Source organism: Etheostoma cragini, chromosome 20 (genome assembly GCF_013103735.1).
Source record: "Etheostoma cragini isolate CJK2018 chromosome 20, CSU_Ecrag_1.0, whole genome shotgun sequence".
NCBI classification, from domain to species: Eukaryota; Metazoa; Chordata; class Actinopteri; order Perciformes; family Percidae; genus Etheostoma; species Etheostoma cragini.
The window spans coordinates 16,546,342-16,562,659 of record NC_048426.1 but is presented as its reverse complement, the minus strand read 5'-3'; the positions used below and the strand labels follow the sequence as shown (position 1 = coordinate 16,562,659).

Sequence of the window (16,318 nt, the reverse complement as noted above, 5' to 3'; positions counted from 1 at the left end):
ACACATTTTATAGGCTTGTCGCTTGCTATCATCTCTTCCTTAGAAATAGCTTTGAATCTTGTTTTATTTTGAAAAAGCAACGGAAGTAGGTGTGCTGCTACGATAGCTCGTTATTATAAGAGCTCATCTATAGCTTTGTGGTTAGGTTGGCAGTAGGTTGTTTTCTTGAAAGCCGCCCGGGGTTCCCAATCGTCGCCACTGCAAAATCGGTTATCACAGAGGCGCACCAGACGGACTAACGTTATAGGTTACAGGTTTGTCTTTCTTGATTTGAAGATATACAAATTTAATTTGACAGTTAGCCGTAACGTCACGTTTTGTATCTGTCAGCCATGTTACTGTATATCAATCAATGATGCAGCTAACGTTAGCCACAGTAACCGTGTTTATTTTTAGCAGCTAACCTGCGCCTTCTGCACTGCAATGAAACAAATTGGCACTGAGTATTTGCAGGAGGCAAACCTTGTTAACGAAACGTTGGTGACATAGATGTTGATGTTAATATACATATTATATCCGGGGAAATTTGTTTTTTGCTAAATCTAAGCTTTTAGTGGGCTTTACAGTGTGTAAGCTAGCGCACTAGCTAGCTGTTTGCTGCTGTGAAGCAAAGGGGTAATGTAATCTAGCGAGTTTTGATCTGGCCATGTCATCCGTTCAAAAATTAAGCCAAGGCCGCAGTAAACAAAACTTACCGTTCCTATTATTATTATTATTATTATTATCATTATTATTACGCACCACAGCATGTATGCAGTAGGCTTGGGTTTAAAACATGGTAGCTATGCTTACTAGCCAGTACGGCTGGTTGACTTAAGTAGCATTAGCATTAGCACTAGCTAGATTGTCAACTTCCTCACAGTAAACCCCTAACAGAGACGGTCGGAATAACTACTGTATTACTACAAAACATCCCCGAATGAAAGATTCTACCGAGTGGGGATGTCACGATATCAGAAAATGTAGGTCTGGCAAAGCGAGACTACCAAAATGTAAACTGTATGTACGATAACCCTAAAAGAACACGATACTTGATACCAAAGTCGATACCACGGTGTGACAAAAAAACATTATTTACTTTTATTAAAAAATTCTAACATTGCAACAACAATCGGTGGTACGGTAACAGAAATTCCATGTGTAATCATTGATACCAATGCAATTTAATGATTCTTGGTACCCAATTCAATACCACGGTAAAAATCATATCATATAAATATCCTTTAAATCGTGTATTTGAGAGGGGGGGGGAGTGGGCTAGCTATCGAAGCTAACGTTAGGCTGTGACGGACAACGGCAAAGAGAAACAGACTTAATGTTACATTCTGTTTGGGAGCTCCAGGCCTTCTTTAACTGTCCGTGCCTCCCTGAAGTCGCTAAAAGCCATTGCTGTAGTTGTACAGTAAAGCCAGAGACTGACTGCGGTAAAGCCGTCAGTGAGCACCGTGCACGAAAATGAGGGGCTCTGTCTTTCTTTGCTGATCGGTCTTCTTGTCCAGCAGTTAGCGGAATAATTGTATACTTGGTACCTCAGGTACTTAAAAAAACTAGCACCGTCAAATTTTCAGAATTCTGTTATTGACTTGTTACCAAAGTACCGGTTCTCATGACATTGCTACTACTCAGACATTTTTCCTTAATGTATGCAACAATTACGTGATGTTACACAGGTCAGCCTTGTGTCTAGTTGACTTTTCAGGCTTGTAGTCCAGGGAAAAGTTGACCCATTTTTAATTTACAGGATTTCCATTGGCCTTTGGTCACATAGTTATTCATAAAATTTCCCTGCATCAATAGCCTTTTACAAAATGTCAACGTTGCACTGATATGTGGATCCCTGCTCTCAGATGGAAAAGCAGGACCAGTCCTATATGTTTGCCAGTCTGAAACGGCCTCACTCAGAACAGCTGCTGCAAGGCCTCCAGCTCTTGCGGCAGGATCACGAACTATGTGACATTGTCCTGCGTGTGGGTGATGCCAAGATCCATGCCCACAAAGTAGTGCTGGCCAGCATCAGCCCTTACTTTAAGGCCATGTTCACGGGTAACCTGTCAGAAAAGGAGACCTCCGAGGTGGAATTCCAGTGCATCGATGAGACTGCTTTGCAGGTATGCTTGGAGCCAGCAGACACCTATTAAACAGCACTGATTAACTTCTAACCTGTACCATAGTTTTTGTTACTGTGACACTTTTGCTCTTTTTCTTGTAGGCCATTGTTGAGTATGCATACACTGGCACAGTGTTCATCTCCCAGGAAACAGTGGAATCTCTGCTACCGGCTGCCGACTTACTCCAGGTTAAGCTAGTACTTAAGGAGTGTTGCTCCTTCTTAGAAAGCCAGCTGGATGCTGGAAACTGTATAGGCATCTCTCGCTTTGCAGAGACATATGGCTGTCATGACCTGTGCCTGGCTGCAACTAAATTCATCTGTGAGAACTTTGAGGAAGTCTGTCTAACAGAGGAGTTTTTTGAACTGACAAGGGCTGAGTTGGACGAAATTGTGTCCAATGACTGCCTTAAGGTGGTCACAGAGGAGACTGTATTTTACGCCCTGGAATCGTGGATCAAATATGATGTAACTGAGAGACAGCAGCATCTGGCTCAGCTGTTGCACTGTGTTCGTCTTCCACTCCTAAGCGTTAAATTTCTCACTCGCCTATATGAAGCCAACCACCTCATACGAGATGACCACGCATGCAAGCACCTGCTCAATGAGGCCCTCAAATATCATTTTATGCCGGAGCATCGGCTCTCCTATCAGACTGTGTTGTCGGCACGGCCCAGATGTGCCCCGAAGGTGCTGCTTGCGGTAGGAGGCAAGGCCGGACTCTTTGCAACATTAGAAAGGTAATCATGTCTAGGTGATCATTTTAAGCATTATCGAACTTTCCAAATTCTGTATTATCTACGCCCTATTTCTGTTCTGACTGTATTTAAAAACCAACTGACAAACCGGTCATATGTGTCTCTCTCTTGCAGCATAGAAATGTATTTCCCTCGGACAGATTCATGGATAGGTCTGGCCCCTCTCGGTGTACCCCGTTATGAATTCGGAGTAGCAGTTCTGAACCACAAGGTTTATGTGGTGGGAGGCATCGCCACACACATGAGACAGGGCATTAGCTATCGGAGACACGAGAGTACAGTGGAGAGCTGGGACCCCGAAAGCAACACCTGGTCCTCTGTGGAGCGTATGGCTGAATGCCGCAGCACACTCGGTGTGGTGGTCCTGGCGGGCGAGCTGTATGCCCTTGGAGGATATGACGGCCAATATTACCTCCAGTCGGTGGAGAAATATGTCCCCAAGTTGAAGGAGTGGCAGCCTGTGGCACCCATGACCAAGTCCCGCAGCTGCTTTGCCACCGCTGTGCTGGATGGCATGGTGTACGCCATTGGAGGCTATGGCCCAGCCCATATGAACAGGTAATACAACTGAGAGGGGATATGATCTATTTGATTTACCTGTGGAAATTTACTGTATGTTATGGGCTGTTAAACATTAGGAATGGAAAATGTTTAGTTTATTAATATCTATCTTGTCCTGTAGCTTGCCCAGTTATTAGCAAGGCACTGAATCATTTATTCTGAAGCTGCCCAGTTCTGTGTAGTATATGGTACATTTATTTCTCTTTAACTGTAACTAGGGCTGCAGAATTATGGTCAAAATGAGAATCATGATTATTTTGATCAATATTTTGATTGTGATTATTTATAACTGCTTTCACATCCATATTATGCTACATTCTTCTTATGTTGAAGTTGTATGTTGTGTAGACATACAGCTGCAACACATGTATATGAAAATTAGCTAACTAAAATAAATAGCCTAGGATAGATAGAGATAGTGTGTAATTTTTTTTTTTTTTTTTTTTTTTAACCTATCTCTAAGAAAGCTCTTTCACTTGTTTTCAACAGTAACTGTGTCTTTCTGCACTGGGTCACTAGTGTTGCCAGCGGGAACACTGGTACAAATACAGGTTTTTCTCTCATGCTTAACAATATACAGCTGTGTTAATAACAATTAAAACTGTAGACAAATGTCAGCTATGTGGACCGGCGCCACTGTGGGCGGGGCTGCACGGAGAGTAAGAGGAGAGAGAGCAGAGATACAAACCCAGGCACGGCTTTACAGAACAAATGGGTCATGTAACGCAAAATTAAACCACATACATATAAACAACAGTGCAGCGGATGCGAGAACATTAGGTGTACCGGTGGTGCTCTACCACACCTTTTTTTTTTAAATTATTTATTTATTTTATTTTTTTAGATCTCCTAAGCTGATGTTTCCTCTCAAGGTCTAGTTAGTTACTTAAAATAACTGGTAATCGATTGAAGGATGGGACCAGGGCCTTGTCAGTGTGTGTGAGTAGGAGCCATAACAGAGGTTGTTGCTGAAGTTTCATGGGGAAGGTACACAACTGTGAGCTGCTGGTTAGACCTCTGTTTCTGCTGTGGATCTCTAGTGAGCAACACACTGTGTTGCTTGTTTCCTTGACTCCTGAAACCCCTCAGGAGAATGTGTTTGGACAGAGAATCTTTGGGGACTATTTTTTTCTTTCCCCAATGGCTTTTATGTCCTTGCTTACTTCAAAACAGTCCCTGATTGCTAGTGTTCCAGTTGCTGTCAGAGGGTTCATTTGACTTTGGTCAAATTTGGTAATTTACCACTGCCATTGGTTACTTCAGATCAGACCACCTGAACTGTTCTTTTAGCTTGAAATAGTATTCAAATGACTAAATATCGGTCCAATTAAGTACTATATATGGCTAAAATAAATTTTCGTGTGAAGTCGGTTAGCTGCTTTTGAACTGAATTTGAACTTTAGAAGGAGTACATAGGCGTTTTTGTATGTCGTAGACTAAAAATTACAAATTGCATATACGTAACATAACAACACATTTACCAAAGCATGCCACATCAATTATGTTGTTACGCCAAAGCCTGTTAGAGCTGGGCTATATATTGATATTATGTCTGTCATGTTAGGAGACTACTTGAATATCCTAATATAGCAAAAAGTGATGCAATTTTCTGGAATTACCAGACTGTTCCAGCTGTTCTATTATTTGCCTTTACCCACTTAGTCATTATGTCCACATTACTGATGATGATGACTATTTATCAAAACTCTTATTGTGTAAATATTTTGTGAAAGCACCATTAGTCAACGCTACAATATTGTTTGATATCAAGGTATTTGGTAAAACATATTGTGATATTTTATTTTCTCCACATCGCCCAGCCCTAGTGTCTGTAAAATATAAAAATATGAGTTTCTTGAAACTGGTAAATCATTACAGCATTTGGCTGGGGACCTGTTGAGAAATTGCAGCGTGCTGGGATGTCTGATCTATTTACATTTAGACTTTTTTTAATTTTATTTCTTTTTTAAACCATTGTGTGCATTTAGTTAACTATGCTGCATCTTCTCCACACAGTGTAGAGCGGTACGACACCAGCAAAGATGCCTGGGAAATGGTAGCCCCCATGGCAGATAAGAGGATCAACTTTGGAGTAGGCGTCATGCTCGGCTTCATATTTGTGGTGGGCGGACATAATGGAGTGTCACACCTGTCTAGCATTGAGAGGTATGATCCACATCAGAACCAGTGGACAGCCTGTCGACCAATGAATGAACCACGCACTGGTGAGTTTACTTCATTCTCTTGCGAAAGCACCTATTTGTACGATTTACATATTGGATTTTGGCTACCCCTAGTGGTATTCTCTAAAGGGACTACACATAGGGACTACACATAGAGGCTTCAATGAAAAGTTGTCTTGGCCTGTACATGCCGACTCTGTATCATTTGGTGGGGGAAAGAATCGATACAGCATAGTAGCTCGATATTTTACATTTCCATTTTGCAGCAATAAAATTGAAGTGATATGAACAAACAGAGAAATGTTTCTTTTTTAAATAAAAACAATGTTGACAAAGTTTCCTTTTGGAGACATAATTTGAAATTGGTGAAAAAAATTGAGGTTGGAATTTTTTTTTACAAATTACAATACATCGCCCAATATTGCAATGTGTTTATAATCAAAATAATATCGAATTGTGATAATATTGTATTGTGAGGCCTGTCCCACCCCTATCATTGAAAGTATTGAGCTAACTGCATCTACAAAATAGTGAGACATTCATGTAATGACTGTTTTTGTTTTTTTTCAGGTGTGGGATCTGCCATCGTGGACAACTACCTCTATGTGGTAGGAGGTCACTCCGGATCATCCTACCTGAACACTGTCCAGCGCTACGACCCCATCTCAGACAGCTGGTTGGACTCGAGCGGCATGATGTATTGCCGTTGCAACTTTGGTCTGACTGCCCTTTGACCCATGGCCCAGCCAGCTAGGATCCAATAAGAGAACTTAGACACAAAGACGTTTCTTTTTTGTTGTCTCCTCCTCCTACCCCACATTCATCCTCCAGGTGTAGAGGAGCACTGCACACCGTGAACACCAGGGGAGAGGGTGCCTACTGAGTGGATGGATATGCCGGGCTAGCTGGCTGGCTAGAGGGGGACCACAGACATGGCTGCAGAGATGAGAAAGAGCTGCAAAGTTGTGCGGAACAGACAGGAAGACCATTAGGCAGCTGTTGTCACTGGCACGAGGAGATGACCGCTCTACTGCTGCTGGACCACAATGAGAACTCTGAGCCATTTCCCCAGAGGATTGTGGGAGAAAACTTGTCACTTTTGGTTCAAAATTCTGTTATGTTAGCAGATTTTTTTTCTTCTTTTCCTTAATGCCATTAATTGTGTTTAAAACGCAAATCTTTTTTTTTTAAATTTTTTTTATATTATTTTCCCTGCTGCAGCTGGAACCATGTGTTCAGATTTTGTAGAACACCGCTGGTTGGCTGGTGTTTTTTTTATGAATATGTGGTTGTTGGCCATGTAGTGTGTATGTCTGTGTGTATGCTCAAGAGGCCCATGCATGTCAGATAGGATTGTTTGTTTTGTTAACGTGTCTGGGTGCAGAGCTGATGCTTGACTCGACGACGCAAGAGTTCTGCATCAAAATCAGTGCTTCACAAAAAAGAGAAGTTGTAATCTTTATATTTTCAAAAGGGCTGCCTTTTTCTCTCGTAAATAGTCTAAATAAAATATATGGAATATATTCTCTAGTGCATTGCCTGTAAAATGTCTTTCTGCACTGGGTCACTAGTGTGCGTGCGGATGTGTGTGTAGTTTGATTCTGAGGTTCATTGTAGAGCTGAGTGACAAATTCTCCTAAGAGTGTTTATCACTTAGTTTCTGCTTCATCCTCGGAGTCATTTAAAAAAAAAATTAAATCTCCATCTTCTTGCTTCTGATACATCTTCCAAAGGTCAGGTCGTGCACTTGCTACTCTTTAGTTGAAATTGACCATGGCCCTTTTTTCACCCTTTGGTCTGTACAGTATACCAACTGGTGCTATATTTAGGATTCAGGATTCAGCTGTTTGTTTGTGTTGCCTCACACAATTAGGTCAAGCTCTGTTACTTACTACTGCGTAAGCTGGTAGTTAGTAGTCTCATTTGAATGCGTATAATTGAAGGGGCCCCCAACCATGCAATAAAGTAAATTCCTACTGCAATGGAAGCCTGTGGTTGGAAAACTGCAAACTTCTGTCCTCATAAATATCTAAAAGGTCTGACAGTTAGCACTGTTTGATTTTTCCTTTTAAAATATATCCTAGTTAGCATTCCGCTTCCTTACATTGTCCCTGTTACTGGATCTGAGCATGCTTGGTCATTGTCTCCATACCTGTTGGCTATGAACATGACTTTTTCTGCCTGTGATTGGGTCAAAGTCTCCTCTTTTCACTCACCAACTCCCTACCAAACGTGATTCTCATGTAGCCACAGGTTTGAGGTAATCCATTCACAACTTCATGTGAAGTGCCAAAACATGAACTTTTTTTTTTGCATCTTTCCCACCTCCTGTGCTACAAACCGCTTCCTTGTGTGCCACAATTAAAACATTATCTTCCTGTCCTTATTGCCAATGTATTAGCATGATATTCTTCTATGCTGTCCTATGGAGATGGGATGATAAAGCACCAAGAGCTGTGCCAGCCAACTTGGGCCATGTTTCCACTGTCACCAGTCCTGTGTTCTGGGAGAGAGACCTGAGTGCTCCCCAGGCTCTGCAGCCTTGGGTTAGGCTAAAGGATAGGTCAAGCAGTGCACAGCAATAGAGGGCACTAGACAAGGGAAGGATAGGTGTGGTGTGTCTTGTTGAGTCACTTTATGTTCTAGTTTGAGTTGCTTTGTGCACTGATGTTTGCACATAAGTGGAAACTTTAACCAAGCTCTGCATTGCACTTACAAACTATTTGATACATATTGTAATTTGTACATATGCTTTAATTTAGGATAATGGCATTTAGATGATGCAATAAGACTTCTGTTCTCTCTCTTTCTGTGTGTGTATGTTTTTGTCTCTTTAAAAGACAAGGCATCTCATATTGCTGTAACAGAACATGGCATGTTTGTTGATTCACACTGTTGGCTGGCAATATTGACATCTAATGAAACATCAAATGGGACCATTGACTTAGCCTCATCCTACAGCGCATTTTATGTTGTCATTTTGTTGTGCAGGGGTCATTTGTGCAAGGCATATGTTTATTGAGGCAGATTCAGATGGATTTCTCACAATCATTACATTAATTATGATAAAAGGCCAAATTTGAGGTAAACACTTTTATTTTTAAATTTTATTTTTTATTATTATAATTTCTGCCACTTTCACCACAAGTCTTGTAAACGTTAAACAGGATGTTTGCTCGTCCACTTGTACTCCAAACTTCATGTGTTTGTGAAATGATTAGGGAAACCATTACTACAGATGGGGACTTTTTATGTTTGCCTTGCAAATTGGTGATACATTTAATTAGTTGCATCACTATATAGAGTACTTTCCTTTACTTTTAAAAGTAAGGCATAAGCAAGCAAAGCGTATTTCTGCAAATATTTAATTTTATTTTAGAAAGATGTGAAAGACTTTTTGTATTTATAATTTGTATTTATGTTGTGTAACCTGATTTTGTTTGCTAATTGTTTTGTACTAGATTTTGTTGGTCACTTAACAGCCATGGCACAAATCACGCAGGCGTAATTATGTGCTACAGCCATGATTCCTCTAGCATCTATGTTATGTAAAGTCTCATGATTTCTGAGGTGTATATTAATTGCTTTAATCCATTTGAGAGATGAAGAAAATCTGCAAACGTTAATCTGCAAAAAGAAGGGATGTTAAAATTGAGTTTGTATGTATTTTCATTATGGCCTAACCAATGTCATGTTTTTGCCACCACTCTCACCAAAGTGCTTGTTCAAAGAAAGCAGTTGGATGACTAACACCTGGGTCTGCAATGGACTGCCACTGTTTGTGTCTGAATGAAAAATTCTTTGAAACTGATGTCAACGTTAAGCAAATGACCACTCTGCTTCTTTTACATTTCCCATCGTGTGGCTGGAGTAAAGGTGATGATGATCTTGAATTTTCTATCCTGTGGATTAATACTGGAAGTACAAGATAACCTTAGGTGTAGAAACAGTAGCTTTTCACATTTTGTCATGTTTTGATTGAAGACATTTTAGTCTGTTTGTGTGGTGCAGTTGTACCCAGTTTAAAATAAATGCCTGCCTTAAAAGGTACCGTCTGCTTTATGTGGCTCTTGTTTTACACTCCCATGCAATGCAAGTGCAACAAAAATAAATCAATACCAGTGTACTCATATTTTTGTATTCTGAATAGAAAAACATCAATTGACAAGTGATCATGATCAAGGATTTATACTCAAAATGACTCACTTTCGTAAACTGACCCTGGCAGAGGCACTGTGTGTTACCAATTATTCTTTAAGGTTAAACCTTTATAAAAAAAAAAACATGTAATTAGACGTTACCTGTTGTGACTGCAGTGTGTGCTGAGCTAGAGTTAAAGTGCTTAAATTTGTTGGTATGGACAGTAATATTTAAACTTGTGTCTGAAAAGAGTCTGCCCTCAACCTTTAAATGTCATTTAAAAATGTGGTATTCTTAACATTCACTCATATTAAACGCTTGCCTCTAATTTAAGCATCCTAACAAAAAACAACTTAACCTGACAGATGTCGGCTTTGTTTGGTTGTTTCTTATCCGCTCAGACCACATTGACAATAGATAAAATACCTGTTTAATTTAATGAAAGGGCTGATACGCATACATGTAAAACTAAACTGCCAAAATTGTAAACTTTGCAATTCTGGATGGAAATGTGGTATACAGTCAATGTCATCTATACAAGGCTGAATAAAAGCAAATGCACCCTCAGAGTGTAAATTTACCATGGTGGTTTTAAAATCCTATTAATCTTCCTGTATGTTGGGTAACTGTATATGCATACGGTGTATTACTCACTGCTACTATGCATATCAACCCGGAACTATTATAGTCCATTATATTCTTGGATTCCAAGCATGCCCAAAAAGGAGTCCTCTCAATTTTGCACAGTAATCTTTCTGCAAGTATTCTGCTGAAATGGAGCATGTATCATGTACCTTTCTTACAAGAAACAGAGAACGGCTGAACAGCTGACAAGAAGAAAAAAAACTAATGATGCGATAAGTAGAGGAACATGATTACAGTAATGTAACGCATCCATGGGGTTATGACATAATAATTGCAGGAAGGCTGGATGAATGAATCAATGCTTGCTCATCTGTGTATCCACTTGTGATAAACATAAGTTCACTTGTCGGAGGCGCGGATGTAGACCAGAGAAGACAGCAGCAGGAGCTCTGGGGGCTTGTGTAACAGGATCAAATTGTCACTCCTCAGACCGTCATAGTGCATCCAGCAGCCATCTATCTGGAAGGCTGCAGAGTAGTGATGCTCCACCTTGTTGAAGAGTGTGGCACCCTCTAGTAAGTATCTGTGGAGAAAAGAGTTATATCACCATATACTGTCCAGGAAACTAAAATTAAGGACATCAATAATTACAAGAACATGTTTTTCTCTTGCATCGGACACAAAGAGACGCAAGATAACAATGTGTAGAAGAAAAGCAGTATCTGTGTTTTTATAGATAATCCAAACTCTATCAGGGGTGAAGCCTGTGGGGAAAAAAAGTGGTCATTTTTTAACTGGATGGTTGAGTTTTAATAAGCCAGATTTTTAAAGCTTGTCTTTCAACTGACTAAAATTTCTAAAATGAGCCTTCTATTTGTATTGCGAGGTGGAGAAAGTCTTCCTGCTTGTATCTCTTGTTGCTTATACTACCAACACAGTGTGGCTAAAGCATGGTCCCGTTTACCTAGCCAAAACACACTGGAGGCTCCATACCTGTGTTGGCAAAGAGCCAGATGGTAAGGGACATAGGACAGCTCCTCTGACTTCCACTGCTGCATGTTGAGAATGACAAAGGGTGGGGGACCATGGCAGAAAACCCTCTGAGAGAATTCCCTTAGACCATCACACCTGATTAAAAAGATTATCAATTTGTTAAGGAAGTGGAATAGGACTGGACAGAAATAGAAGATGATGAACGCTGTCCCTATGTCTCACCCCAGCTGGGAGCAAAGTAGGAGTTTGGGGCAGAAGAACTCGTCCACGGCTGACTGAATGGGGTCTCTGTGAGGAAGCTCATGAGGAGGGCTGGAGGAAAGATGTCACAGGAAAAGAATAAGAAATGAAAATCATGTATACCATCCAAAAACACACATTTAATATCCCTGAGCTGCTTTGTAAAATGAAAAATACTTCCAAAGAAAATTAAGAATCTTAATTGTATGCATACACACAAATAGGTGGCGACAGCGATACATGCATGGTCTTTATGTGACCTCAACAGGTTTTAGTTTTCCAGTTTAGTATGTCAAGGGGTGAAAATAAACTCTGACCCATTAAAGTGGAGACAAGGGTGGGACAAAGTTCATAAGGACATTTGATATTTTTAACATTTAATACAGAACAACACAAGATAAAGACAGCTGGTGCAAAACCTGTCCTAACTTCTGAAACATAGTGTCTGCTAATGTTCATAGAATGAAACGTTGGGGAAAGTTGGACAGAGTTCACTTTGTAGCATCATGATATCAAACCGCCTGTGCGCAGTATACCTGATGTTGATTGTAGTCTTGATGAACTCCTGGAAGTGGGCCGGGCAGTTCCAGTTGGTGCACAGACTCTCCTGAATAGTGGACATTAGGTTCTCCAGGTTCTCTGTGAAGTTCTCATGCTCGTTGCCAAACAGGTCAATCTCTAGTGCTGCCTGGTGGATCTTAGAGCGGTACTGTCTTTTAGACATCCTGTCCCAGATCCACAGCATCTTCACTGTGGTGTAGTCACAGGAGTCCATCAGGGAGAGGAAATACTCCACAAAGTGCTTGCCCAGGAAGACAGCCAGCTCCCTGGGAAAGCCCTGGTTGTCCCGCAGTATCACATACAGGATCATAAGGAAGCCATCGATGGTGCAGGTGTTTTTTAGGTTGATTTTGACGTACAAAGGGGTGCATGATATGGCTTTTCGTCCTGCCTTAATGGCGAAGACGCCCCCCCAGGGCAGCACAGGCCTCCAGAAGGAGTGGTCCTCTTCGTCATTGTTGTTGATGGAGGCACGGATTTCTTCAAACAGTGTCTTAGATCTAATGAGACACACTATGAGTTAGCATGATGCTTAGAAAGAGGTGGTTGAATGTGTGTGGTTTGTTGCACTGATCGAATAACGTCGAGGGGCTGCGGCCTCAACACAAACTATGGCCATGCAAATAGGTGTAGTTAGCTCGCAATAACAAAACAAGCCACGCAATAGACAAGTAATTACCGTCCACGTATCCTGCAGGGAATAGACAGAGACCCTCAAAGACTGCTAGCTTAACAAATTAGCAGATGCTATCAATTTACCTTTCGAAGTGGAGATTTTTCTCAGTGTTTGAAATTAGCGTTTGGAGGTCTTCGGCGTCGCTCAAAACACAGAATCTACTCTCCATTGCTCTCTATATTTCTTCATGTCTTACGGCGGACTTAAAGCCAAATATGTAAGTATAATATGTTCTAGCACTTTCTGGTGATTTCCTGAGTGAAACAGCTTAGCAAGGATCAAAACAATTCCGATCAAACGTCAAGTTAGGCCCATATGAACACTGCTGAAGAGTTTTTGACTGCTAACGCTAACGGTGTGTAAATACAGTGTGGCCCTCTGCTGGTTCTTGACGTAATTACACCCACTGAAAACCCGCCCATTCCCCCACTTCTCGTAGCTGGGATAGCAGAACTGTGAATGCTATTGGTTTAGGGGTTCTACTAACAGGTTTTAATAGGCTGTCAGAGTTGACAATAGACACGCCCTTCTCAATCGTCATGCCCACTGGCGAGGGAAATGTCTACGTTTGACGCTATTCCTGAAAGTTAATGCGCAGATTTTTAACCTCAGTGCTGGATTTGTGAATAGAGCCTGCGCCACCCCCTTTAGTCCCAACGCTTCTTGACAAACTTAGCTAAGTTTTTGGCAATACTTACCGCACCGCACTCCTCTTCTTGGCAGGTAGCTCGTGTGCAGGCGACACCATTAGAACACGGACTCAGTACCAAAAGATGTCAGCTCAAATCATAAGCGGGAAGGAGGTTTCAGGGTAAGTATCATAGTTTTTTAATGATGCACATAGAGCCAAATAGGTATAACCAGCCTGGAGGCACGTGTCTATAAAATGTTACTGGCTAACCATTCAGCTAACGTAAACTACCCAATTGAGTTAACGGTGGCTTTATAGCTAACGTTACAGTTAACGGCACTTTGGTCAATTCTTTACGATGCCAGCCTTATGCGCGAAGTTATTTTTTTTAGAGACTGCCCTTGTTTATGTTCATGCTGACAGCAGAACACGACATAATAAATTCGTTGAATTATATGATGCTGGCCACGTGAATAAAGTGTGCTAGCATGTGTGTTTTTGTATACTGTTAAATGTGAATAGCGAGCTGAGAAATCACAGTGGACTCTTTCTCAAGTGGCATGGGGTATTTGTCTCCTGACAGTTATCTCTAAATGTGTCCACACTGAATGCACTGACTTGTGACTGTCGCATTTATAATCTAGTGGTAATCCATGAGGTTCTCTATTTCATTGAACATTTTGGAATAGTTGCAAATCCTGCAGCATTATGTAAGAAGCTGTGGGGGTGTAATATAATCTTTGCCCTACTGGTCCACTGACCTCAAGTGATGAGGCTAACACACGCCACTTATGAAACTAAGAAACCCCAAACTAACGTTTTAACAGTCCTTACTGTTTTAATAGTTAAGTACAATCTGCAAATGAGTTTATTGTGTATAGTTCAAAGTTTAAGTTGATAAAAAATACTGCTTATATAGAAAGTTTGGGAAAATGTTATTGGCAAAGTGGCAAAACCTTTAATATAGTTGCATGTGCTTGTCACAAGACATGCCAGCCTGCACCGTGATTAATGCCTCGACAGTACTCATTAGTTAAATTAAATCCAAAGATCTGCTGTCCCTTCAGTAGGGGGTTTACAGTCATTATCCATGAAAGTTTATAGGAATATGGGCCTAGTTGATCAGTAAGCAGAAAGACTCCTAATCTGACTATCAGATCAGATCAGAGTAGGAGTGTTGTTGTGTTGCAATATGTAGTGATTGGTTTTATGAAGTCTGGGAATGATGATATTTTTACTGATAGCCCTTTGTTTCTCTGGACTCCTTTGTGAATAAATAAAAAGCATTATCTTCCAGGTCGTATGTAAAATAATTTACCTTAACATTTTCAACAGTAGGTCTATGTTATATATTATTTCCACTATATCGATTAACATGTGTATTGTCATTGTTTTCTATTGCATAGCCTTTAGAAAGGCCAAGGTGTTATTGCTTTTGGAATGCCTGATGTTTTAAATTGTGCTTAATATAATCCAGTGTTTTAGGTTATTAAGGCTAACCAGTTTAAAAACACTCCGAGGTTACTTGAAAAATAGTTCCAATTGGTGTCACACATCCAGAACCAGTAGGTATCACGTGGTGTGTTCCATTATCATTGCTAATGAAGTTCATGTGATTTCAAAAAGATACCGTGCTTCAATCTAAATCTGTTTAGTCGGTCGAATCGTCAGTGTATCTTTAGAGCTTCTTAAGTAACAGTTGATGAGATCAATAAAGCCCATTTGTTGTGTAATTGATTGTGTGCATAGAAAACAAAAGAGAAGCAATCAGAGTTAAGCATTGTTAAGACAGACATTCTAGATATTAAATTAGATTTGGAGTGCTATGCTCGCTCTAATAACTTTTTGTCACTGCTGTCGGTCTTATCTTTGATTGGTTGTATTGACTTTGCCTAATCTCCTGTAGTATGTGTTAATCTGGAACAGATCCACCTCCACCGCATTAAACAAATAAAGATAAAGCTAAGACAGAGACCAAAGATAAGACTTTCTGTCATGGGCTGGGAATTGGGAAATTGGGACCAATTTCACAATGAGATAGTCACATGTCATGTATTTTGACATATAATCTGTAACGATTGCATAGGAGGGGAATGGGTTAGGCAAGTGGCCTGTGTACATATGGTCCTATCCCTTTTCTGTGTTATAATGGCTGTCACTGCATAGAGATTGGAAATCCAGTTGGGTTTTATTTAGTTGTCTTGTGTTCTCAGGCTGGTGAGGGAGCGTCTGAAGAAGGATGTGGAGCAGATGAAGCTTCAGGACCCAAACTTCAGACCCGGGCTAGTGGTTTTACAGGTAAGCGTAAGTTGGTAACTAGAACGTATTGGGATAAAAGCACATTTTTGGTTGTTTTGTTTGCTAATTTTGCCCTGTGCTTTCTCACACATGTGCCATTTTGTGCTCCTTCATAGACTGTTTAACTGTGTTCCTCTGAAGGCCCCTTATTGTAGATGGAGACATTTTTGGAAATGCTCTTTCATCAACAGTAGGGTGGCCATATCTTTATAGAGGCAGGTGAAGTGATGCTTTGTGTCTTTTGCAGGTTGGAGACCGCGACGATTCAAATCTGTACATCAGCATGAAGTTGAAGGCAGCAGCAGAGGTAAAAAGATAATTTACATTCAGTATGAACACCACACTTCAACTGTATACTGTTTGCAATCAGCCCTAACTCCCGGTGTAATTTCTTCTTCTCTGTACACAGATCGGAATAAATGCCACACATATGAGACTTCCCAAGACTGCAACAGAGGAGGAGGTGAGAATGGATTTGAAGTATTAAGTTCTGCCCAGCTTTTTATTTATGTATATATATACACTCACCGGCCACTTTATTAGGTACCCCATGCTAGTAACGGGTTGGACCCCCTTTTGCCTTCA

At 40.7% G+C, this 16,318-nt stretch overlaps 3 protein-coding genes across 3 annotated transcripts in view; 2 read left to right on the top strand and 1 right to left on the bottom strand.

Annotated features, from left to right (window-relative positions):
* Positions 1-88: 88 nt before the first annotated feature.
* On the top strand, positions 89-9,659 carry LOC117935579 (kelch-like protein 28). Its single transcript, XM_034857840.1, has 6 exons — positions 89-254; positions 1,848-2,108; positions 2,210-2,847; positions 2,980-3,423; positions 5,443-5,651; positions 6,180-9,659. Exons 2-6 carry the CDS (start codon positions 1,848-1,850, stop codon positions 6,341-6,343), a joined length of 1,716 nt encoding a protein of 571 aa, XP_034713731.1. The 5' UTR covers positions 89-254; the 3' UTR covers positions 6,344-9,659.
* Positions 9,317-13,194, bottom strand: c20h14orf28 (chromosome 20 C14orf28 homolog). The gene is made up of 5 exons (XM_034857841.1): positions 12,888-13,194; positions 12,104-12,628; positions 11,550-11,639; positions 11,328-11,462; positions 9,317-10,917 (listed from the first exon to the last, which is right to left on the bottom strand). Exons 1-5 carry the CDS (start codon positions 12,971-12,973, stop codon positions 10,734-10,736), a joined length of 1,020 nt encoding a protein of 339 aa, XP_034713732.1. The 5' UTR covers positions 12,974-13,194; the 3' UTR covers positions 9,317-10,733.
* Positions 13,195-13,345: 151 nt separating this feature from the next.
* The window catches only part of mthfd1b (methylenetetrahydrofolate dehydrogenase (NADP+ dependent) 1b), a 12,854-nt gene continuing 9,881 nt past the window's right edge, over positions 13,346-16,318 (top strand). Inside the window, exons 1-4 of the mRNA XM_034857839.1 lie at positions 13,346-13,615; positions 15,649-15,733; positions 15,981-16,040; positions 16,143-16,196. Of these exons, the coding sequence (XP_034713730.1) occupies positions 13,578-13,615; positions 15,649-15,733; positions 15,981-16,040; positions 16,143-16,196 (237 nt within the window). The 5' untranslated portion in view covers positions 13,346-13,577. The remainder of the gene's footprint in view (positions 13,616-15,648; positions 15,734-15,980; positions 16,041-16,142; positions 16,197-16,318) is intronic.

What these genes read in the sequence shown, in the direction of transcription:
- LOC117935579 (XM_034857840.1), top strand. Translation starts at nt 1,848, where the DNA reads ATGGAAAAGCAGGACCAGTCCTATATGTTTGCCAGTCTGAAACGGCCT. An exon ending in TCGATGAGACTGCTTTGCAG is followed by an intron (nt 2,109 to 2,209) that starts GTATGCTTGGAG and finishes TTTTTCTTGTAG; the next exon opens with GCCATTGTTGAGTATGCATA. An exon ending in GGCCCAGCCCATATGAACAG is followed by an intron (nt 3,424 to 5,442) that starts GTAATACAACTG and finishes TTCTCCACACAG; the next exon opens with TGTAGAGCGGTACGACACCA.
- c20h14orf28 (XM_034857841.1), bottom strand. Translation starts at nt 12,973, where the DNA reads ATGGAGAGTAGATTCTGTGTTTTGAGCGACGCCGAAGACCTCCAAACG. An exon ending in CTACTTTGCTCCCAGCTGGG is followed by an intron (nt 11,463 to 11,549) that starts GTGAGACATAGG and finishes CTTTTTAATCAG; the next exon opens with GTGTGATGGTCTAAGGGAAT. An exon ending in CTGGCTCTTTGCCAACACAG is followed by an intron (nt 10,918 to 11,327) that starts GTATGGAGCCTC and finishes TTTTCTCCACAG; the next exon opens with ATACTTACTAGAGGGTGCCA.